Source organism: Cetorhinus maximus, chromosome 12, assembly GCF_964194155.1.
Source record: "Cetorhinus maximus chromosome 12, sCetMax3.hap1.1, whole genome shotgun sequence".
Taxonomy (NCBI): Eukaryota; Metazoa; Chordata; class Chondrichthyes; order Lamniformes; family Cetorhinidae; genus Cetorhinus; species Cetorhinus maximus.
Window position 1 is genome coordinate 27,033,367 of NC_135890.1, and position 9,382 is coordinate 27,042,748.

The 9,382-nt window shown below is 35.7% G+C and overlaps 1 protein-coding gene across 6 annotated transcripts in view; it reads left to right on the plus strand.

The window, feature by feature from the left end:
* LOC144687324 (tyrosine-protein phosphatase non-receptor type 12-like) overlaps nt 1-7,063 on the plus strand; it is a 113,503-nt gene extending 106,440 nt beyond the window's left edge. For 4 of the 6 annotated variants that reach the window (XM_078553276.1, XM_078553275.1, XM_078553274.1 and 1 more), the window contains 2 exons: nt 2,620-2,685; nt 5,910-7,063. In XM_078553276.1, the coding sequence (XP_078409402.1) occupies nt 2,620-2,685; nt 5,910-5,971 (128 nt within the window). In that variant the 3' untranslated portion in view covers nt 5,972-7,063. The remainder of the gene's footprint in view (nt 1-2,619; nt 2,686-5,909) is intronic. The other 2 variants (XM_078553279.1, XM_078553280.1) reach the window with 1 other exon arrangement.
* Nucleotides 7,064-9,382: the final 2,319 nt, after the last annotated feature.

The following is a 9,382-nucleotide window of genomic DNA, read 5'->3' on the forward strand; positions in this document are numbered from 1 at the left end:
CCATATTCTTGTTTATTTGTTAAACATGCACATAAAATTAGGATTTGCTGTGACCCACAATGGTGGAATTAGAATTACAGGCAAGTAATGTGTGCCTTGTGCCACCTTAATCTATGTATTTGTATATGAAGCTTTGTTCTGGGTTATGTCCTTAGAATGATTTAAGGACGTAAAATGACGTGAACAATGTAATGCACATTTTTTTAACCTATCTAATTCCAGCAGTACCAGGTGAAGAGGAGAGTAAAGTCATAGGTTGGAAAGGAAATTTGCACATGATAAATCTGATCTATAGTCAGTGATATAACATTCTTCCCATTTTCTCAATCTTCGTATATGAAAAGGCTGAAGGCAGCATGAAAATGTCTGTCAGATCAACACACTAATACTGGGTGAGTGAAAGGATGTAAATAGCCTTTGGTAGCTGTCTCGCAGACTTAAGAGAAGCCCTCTGCATCTTGGACAACGTAGTGACTGTGGTGCAAATGGAAGGAACTCTGAATCTTCTCCAGTGGTTGTCTTACCAAAGAATAACATGCAATGCGTTTTGTTCCCTTATTCTATTGGGAAGAAAAAAAGTGATTGGCTTAGGAAATACTGTTAGATCTTTATCAAAATTTAAGGCTAAAACTCTGTGCATATGAACATACATAATTGATCCAGTGTTGCTGGAATCAGAAAAGTTCACAGATTGGATAAACAACATTGTTGCACTCACCATGTGGCAGTTGTGCTACTTAGCAACAATGGGTAAACATCTTATATTTGACAATTTGAGGCTTTCCTGGCTGCCAAGTATATTCTAACCTGCTTTACCAAGTCTGTCATTGTTTCAAGGCTCTGAGACTTGCTGTGCTATATCTGCCCTTCATCTATTCGCTAGACATTGTCTGGAAAAGACGGATGGACTGAAAATCAAAGCACAATTGTAGAAGGTCAAGAAATGGATCTTTTTCAGAGAGTAGATAGTTAAAAGAAACTCAAGATTTTGTTCCCTTGAATTGTGTGAATGTTGTTGTTGTTGTAAATTAAACCCCTTATTTCGGGTATTTGAAGTTGCTGAAGCCTGCTGCCTGACTGCCCCAACTCTTGCTAAAGATTCTTGGCATCCTGTTTTTAAAGGGAAAGTCTCCTTGAATGTTATTTAACCTTTCAGTTGATTGTAGCAAATCCTAATTTGTATGTGGTGTTTTAACTCAAAAGACACTACGTCATGTAACATGTGTTCATGTACATTCATGACACTAACTTTTCATGCCAAATGATAATGGTTCGATCAAATTTCCTCATTGTGTTCTCATTAAACATGGGGGTTCCTTGCAAAAATGGTCATACTGAATGCTGACCTCCATGATTAGTTTGTATTGTCGTTAAGATACCATTAAAACAGAAAGGTGGATGTTGTCTATTGACATGCAAAGCACTTTAAAAAAATTTTATTTCATGCTTGTTTTTTTTCCCTCAGCTGTCAGCTATCTCAAAGTTACTAGTTTCATGCTAATAGAAGAACAACGTATCCATGCTCAGCAAGAATAAAGCTCCTTTATGGACTATGATGATAATAGAGTAGTTCAAGTTTCTTTTTTTTAATTCACTTATGGGATGTGGGCATTACTGGCTAAGCCAGCATGTATTGCCTATCCCTAATTGCCCTTGAGAAGGTGGTGGTGAGCTGCTGCCTTGATCTGCTGCAGTCCCTGTGGTATAGGTACACCCACAGTGCTGTTAGGGAGGGAGTTCTAGGATTTTGACCTAGCAACAGTGAAGGAACGGAGATATATTTCCAAGTCAGGATGGTGAGTGGCTTGGAGGGGAACTTCCAGGTAGTGGTGTTCCCATGTATCTGCTGCCTAGTCCTTCTAGATGGTAGTGGTCGTGGGTTTGGAAGGTGCTAAGGAGCCTTAATGAGCATTGTTAAACTCTGCCTCCATTGAAACGGAATTAATTCTAGACCTGTAATGGGAGATTGATAAAATACTGCACTACTGCTGAAGCATATTGGACATTGTTTATTTGTGCTTACAGCTTTTTGGGCCTTATTGTCATTGAGACTTCTTGTGACTGAGTTTCCAAGCAAGAGTATTGTGTTTACCCACAAAATACACTAATGAAATATTGTTAAGCTTGTGCAGCTTTTAGATCTAAAACAGAAACAGATTTTCAGAGGTCTGCATGATATGTAGAATGTCTGCAGTTTCCAACTACGGAAGAACTATATCAAGTGGTACATCACGTAAAGGGTAGGGCTGTGGAGTGAAGTTAATTGTTTTATTTATATACACACATCAATATGTAGGACATGCTGACCTGTTTTCTCTTCTCACCTTACTAACGCTTCCTAGTTTAACTAATGTAATTGGGTTTGATATTGGGTGTCTTCAAATACAAACATACTGGGAACACTCCATGTTTCCTGATCATGTGTTTTGTTAACATCTTGGTACTTTTGTGTTTTTTAGCAAACCATGACTCTGATTTTTGTTTTATTTTGAAAGTGGATGTCCCAGAAAACCATACATGCATGCATGCATGCTTGTATCCTATTAACACCTGTCACCTAAAATTAAAATTGCTTTGTTAGACTTAAACCAAACTTCATAAATGACCTCCTCTTATCAGACAGTGGTTTCCTTTCGAAAATGAGCATGCTGAGAACTGTCCTTGTATCCTGTCTCCAAAAATCAGGTAAGGACCTTCATTGTCAATGCCCCAACACTTAGATATAAAAATGTCTGGAGGTGAGTGACTTTGGATGGGGGAGGGTTGGGGGCTGGGTGCAGAGGAGAGAAAGTCAAATCCCATAATCCTATCAAAGCAGCTGGCATTGAACTATTTTGTCATTGTTTAATCGAAAATAGGCTGGCTAGACAGTGATGTGGAGAGTAAAAGCCCTAAACTAAAATAAGGTGAAGTGCTAAATTTGTATTGTGGTCTTAAACATTCAGAAAGTGCTGCTGTCCAAATTTCACCAACAGGACAAAAGCATGTTAACAGTAATCTCTCCATTACTTGGGCACCCTTCAAGTTGGCTCCTGAACCTGAACTGGAGGTAAACAAAGTCAGATTGGCTTTTTTTAAGTTGGGTGGGGGGTGATTTTGTTGTGGCTATTCAGGTCTGGGGGCTGTTCTGGTCCTATGAGTTAAACGGCAAAGGAAGATACTAAGATAAAAGCAAAAACCTGCGGATGCCGGAAATCAAAAACAAAAACAAAAATACCCAGAAAAACTCAGCAGTTCTGGCAGCATCTGCTGATAGGAACACAGCTAACGTTTCGAGTCCGTATGACTCTTCAACAGAAGTCATATGGACTTGAAACGTTAGCTGTGTTCCTCTCCGCAGATGCTGCCAGACCTGCTGAGTTTTTCCGGGTATTTTTTGTTTTTGTAAAGGAAGATACTACATGTATTTCTCAATTTTCTATTTTACTATATTGGTCATGGTTGATTTTACTTTTTAAGGCTGTTGAACCTTTTTTCTTTAAATGAAACCTTGCCCTTTTTTAAAAAAAAGCCGTTGCAAAACAACACCCCATTTCTATTAATTGCCTTTGAACATAGTTTAAGCAATATACCTTTTACGGTTAACAGCTTGGAAGAATTTATTAATTCCTAGTGTGTCAGAGAACTGAAATAATAATTGATCCAGTTGACCCAAGATGCTTTAATTCGGTGCCCATGTACTATTGGGTTCAGTAACTCCAAGTCATTCCTGCCCATTTAATATTTTTAGCATTTGCTGTTAAAATCAGATTAACCTTTGTGAAATGCCTAAACAATTCCAGTATTTGTTTTTAAAAGGCGTGCTGCTACTATAATGAAAATCTAATTGAAACCCTTGTTCTTAGCCTGCCACAATAATCTAATTCCAAATCACACCTAAAAAGTTCTGTATTTTCAGTTTCTTGTTCCTATAAATTCTGATTGTCATAGATTGTACAAGTTGCCAACAGTTTAGAAACTCAATTGTCTGAAATAAATGTTAACTTATTCAATTTCATGGCACGTGTGAATTTCTCACTTGCACTTGAATTTTTAGGTACCAAGTCTGTTAACTTTTCTTTAACAACATCTTATATTTCAGTCTGCCCTTTGATTTGCTGTTGCATTTGCATCGGCATGGTAATTTTCCTTCTCTCTTTCTTTGCCACTTTATTGCATTTCCACCCTCTAACTCCTTTTTTTTTCATTGTTTTTTCATAATATGTTTAACATGATTGTGATGGTTGTACTGCAGTGATGAGATAATGCAGAATCACTTTAAATAAAAAAAATAAATTGTGGCATCCATAGTTGTGTTTTTCAGAAATGCCCTCCCAAGAGTATAATAAAAGTAGTGTATTCAATGAGCATATGAAAGGTTAGCCTAGTAGTGTTTCCCTAAAATTTGTAGACAATCCCATTTAAAAAGAATAAATAGGATCGAAGAGGAAAAAGTTAAAGGAATTTATGACTAGTTATTGAACAAAAAAAATTAAACAAAGAAAAATACATTCACAAATGTATTGGTCCTATTTAAGAAATAAATCAATGCAGTTTGAGTTGTTAAATACCTCTGTTTGAATTTATGTATTCAAAAGAAATCTAAGAGCAAAATTTTACCTAGATTTTCAATAAACATTAGTTATGTTTTCTATTAGCAAACTTCTAGAAAAATTGTTTATTTTTACCAGTTATCAAATTTTAATGTGTTTGTAAAAAGGACTTTAACCTATGCCAAATTTATTTTTTCACATCCTCCGTCTTACCATTCTCTCTTGCATATAGTGTCTTGCTGAGCTGTAGTTCTTTGCTGCTCCTACGTGTCTGTTCTTTGAGCTCAAAATAGTGTTGGCAGCCAATAACTGTGGAGAGCATTGCATCCAAACCCTGTGATCATGCACTGCCAACAAATGTTGCAGAAAATCAATCTCCTTGCGCCACCTCCCTTCCCTCTCTAACTTTGAGCTGCGGAGACGTATTGTAACATTTTTACTATCACTTGAAGTCGGTTTATTTGATTTTGGTTAGCAATCAAATGAGCAACTTTGCCAGTTGTTTGGCTCAGCAATGCCCATTGGAACAATTATTTGTTTTTAAAAATCTATTTAAATAAAATTAGTTTTGCCATAAACCTCAGTGTAATGTACATCAAAATGTTGCACAATGTCGACACATTAGGCTATTTGAACAAAAATTAGTCTTAAATCACTAGGGAAGTGCATGGAAGTGGATTGTATAAAGTTGATTATATGTGGTTACATTGACAGATCTGGTGAGAAGGTGAGTAGGGAAGGTTGATCTACAAAAAGGCAAGTCTTGTTGAGTCTAATTTTGGACTAAAACTCTTAGTCTAGAAATACAATCTGAGAATTGTTCCCCTGATCAAAAATTCTTGCAGCCATTTCCCCCTTCGAAGTGTTCCCTCTTGTTTACAACCAGAATGCACTTTCCCTTTTAGAGGTGTTTTCGACCCCTACTTTCCTACCCACCCCAAACAGGCATATTGTCAATAAGAAGAGTGGGTAGGCCTGTCTCATTATAATGAGATCCTGGCAACAATTTCACATGGCCCCTGCACCTACAAGAATAGTCACGTGCAGCTCGTGCCTTCAACCCTGCATACCTGAAAATGGATACAATTGAATTTCTAAGCCCTTATGTTCATATTTTTGAAACTGCACTGCTTGTGTGTCAGATGTAATGAATCCTCATTAATAGGGTTCATAATCTTAAAAACAAATAAATTGAATATTTCCCATTGTATCTCCTACTCAGAATTAAAATTGTTATTTCCCTATTATAGAATGTAAATGGTATAAATTGTAAGTGTGTTACATAATTGTATTTTGCTCTGTATAAATAAACATGTCTATTTTAAAACTTTGATTTAACAAATTGCAAATAACGGTTCGCGTTTCTCTAATTTGTAGGATTCAATAATCGTTATACAAAACCGAGAGGGCCAAGAGATCCTCCTCCTGAGTGGACATGATAAAGCAGAAATTCAAATGGACCATAATACTGGAGTGTCTCCCTTCAAGTGCCACGAAAGGACTGAAAAGTAGAAAAATTATTCACACTCACTAAAAACAATCTTTCTTTACTAACAAAAAGCAAGAGCAATTTAGATGTCTTCTCAGTTACAAAATGGTACACACTTTACATCTATTGTAACTTGCTAAAAAAAAACCTTCCAAGGGTGTGGATTCCGGTGCTAAATATCTCTTTGCTGGGACCATTTTTACCTGCCTTATTTCACACTTAAGTATTAAGACTTTAAAAAAACAGTAAAGTATTACAGGCCTTAATTTTTTCGGGGAATTTGTTACACTGCTTGTAGGATTGTATAGTAATATAGTAAGTATAAATAGTGAGTCTGTGGACAATTATTCTTTGCTAACCTCCAGAAACTATTATGTGCATTATTCTTTTATATATGTACAGGGCAGGTAGGTATATAATTGACAATGTTGCAGGTATTAAATATTCTTAACAGAAGATGTAAGAAATCTGTGCATGATCTAAACCTCCTTGTGTACCATTTTTTGTAAATTATTTGCCCTGAAATTATAGAAGAATATTCTTTCAGGCGTTCTTAACTACTGGAAATGAGCAGGATATTGCAGTTTAACAGGGGTTGAGATTGTAATAATACATTTGTAAATTGTAAGCAAAAGGATATTTTTATATTATATGCTGTTAATAACCAATCCCACTTTGATCTGTTGTTCATTTGGCCTTGAATTTAGTAAGTGCCTTCGAACAGTATGCAATCCTGTTAACATCATGTGAGCATCTTGTTTGTGCTTTTGTGCATCTGGGATAAGAGGACTATCAGTCACACAAACCTGTATTTTACAATATATTGACCTGTAAGTAAAGATCTTAAAACAAATTAGCTTGTTTTATTGTTTTTTTTGATTAAAATGGACAAATGCTTTGTCGTATTTGTGTAATAGAATTTTCAGTACTTGTCACTTAATATGAAATAGCTTACTAACTAATGAGTCCCTGAAAGAAACAAAATAATGTTTTTGTACATTTTACTTTTTGTCAAGTAAATAAATAAAGGTTCAAAAATAAACGAGGGCAGTTTTTAATGTGACATAAGATGTTTCACAATTAAATTGTGTTATTATTTGCTTATTTGTAAATAGTCTTTGACAAAAGTCACATTTTACGGTGCTTGATTAATCTGAGCAAGAGCAATTAATTCAGATCTTTGTTAATCCTAATGCTTGAACAGACAAATTAAATGCTAATTTTTCATCAGCTGCATTTTTTTTACAAAAAAATGTAGCTTGTGGCAAAATCAAAACCAGTACAAATGTGTTTTTCTCTGTACATTGATCCTTGAAAATGCTGGTTATAGCTTTTTGCATTGGCTGTTCAAATAAATTTACCTTCTTCCATTCTTTAATCATAGTAATTTATGACTGATTTTAATAGATGTCCTAATAGTGAGATACTCGAGAGTTTTGATTGACTTTTTCGGTCTTCTGAATGCTAATAACCAAGCTTTCTAAGTGGGCTTTATTTGATTAAAAAGAATAAGTATGTTAATTATATGGCTATGAAACAGATATCGGCATCTGTTTTTAAAAAAAACTTTAAATGTTTCACTCCAAGTGTAAGTAGAGAATATAGTTAAGTGGCATTAATCTTCAAACTTATCAAGAAATAATTGTCATTGCTCAAAAGTAAATTTGTGAATTTAATTTCATCTTACAAGTCCTAACCTAAAATATTAACTCATACAAACAAGGAGCAGGGGTAGGCCATTCAGCCCCTCGAGCCTTCTTTCATAAGATGGTGGCTGATCTGATAGTAACTTGAAATCTGCATCCCACCAACCACTGATAACCTTGCTTACCAAGAATCTATCCACCTCTGCCTTAAAAATATCCGAAGACAATGCTTCCACCACCTTTTCAGGAAGAGAGTTCCAAAGACTTATGACTCTCAGTGAAAAGATTTTGCCTCATTTCTGTTTTAAATAGGCAATTTCTTATTTTTAAACAGGGACCCCTAGTTCTAGATTTTTCCACAAGAGGAAACATCCTCTCCACATCCACCCTGGAGTTAATTTATAGCAGACTATGACTTATTACCCAAGGTTCATTCATTGGGACAATGTAAAACACTTGCTACTGTGGATCTTTCCTGATGAAAGATAGCTGACGCTGTAATCTTCAGGTTTAGGTGTAACATGCTGCAGAAAAGCTGCTGTTAACTTAAATTCCATGTTTCATTTCAATGCAGCTACAGCTGATTCAAAATATGGAATACATTTTCTTTTAAAATATTCACTAGGACTGGAAGTTAATTAAACTTTCTGAATAGTTGAAACACTATTGCTCTTAACAAATGGTACTATTTAAATTTCAGGAGTTCTCATTGTGTACAAATATGTATTCAAGTGCTTTATAGTACAGTGAAGGATTGGTAGACGAGCAAGAGGGAAATAATTGTCAGTGAGGCAAAAGCACAGTTTACAGAAAAGGTCTGCAGGGGACTTAAGACAAATATTAATTTTTGTCTGGTTTAAATAATAATCGAATAATGGTACATAAGCAATTCAAAAATAGACTTCAGTTCACTGCACCAAGCTTATCTTGATGTGTTTCAAGTTTTGTCAATTAAATGTGGAGAGAATAATTCATACAATATGCATATGACCGACTGTTCCTTTTTAAATTTGAATGACCAGCTTTTCAAAATCAGGAAGTCCTTAACTCTCTGGGGATTTAAAAAGGGTTGTTGTGATTAAATCGATGACTTGTCTTGTAACTTAGGTTGTTTTTTTCATACATCACATTTCAAATAGTTGAAAGAAGGAATGTGCTGAGGAAAGTAGTTTCAGAAAGCAAATGTATTATGGAATGAATGAAAGATGGTGTGTGATGGGACATGTGGTTGGAGGAGATTATGGTAGGGAAAAGGGAGGTTGTGAAGAGATGAAAGGTCTTAAAGATGATTCCCTTGTCAAACAAGATGATATTAATTAAGGTAACTGAAAACTGGGTCAAAGAAACAAACCAGAAAATGCTGAAAATACACAGCAGATCTGGCAGCATCCGGGGAGAGGCAGAGTAAAGGTTCAGGTCGGGGATGAAGGGTCACCAACCTGAAACGTTAACTCTGTTACTCTCTTCACACATTGTTAGACCTGCTCAGTAATTCTAGCATTTTCTATTTTTGTTTCAATTACAATTATCTGCAGTACTTTGCTCTTGTACTGGGTCAAAAACTTGAGTTTTAAGGAGAGGAAAGTAGAGAGCCAGATAGTTTAGGCAGGGAAATCCAGAGCACATTGTCTAGTTAGCTGTGGGCACAGTCAGCAATCGGGTGAGAGAGGGAGGGATGGAGGTGGGGGTGCACATAGTTAGATCATAGGAGCAAT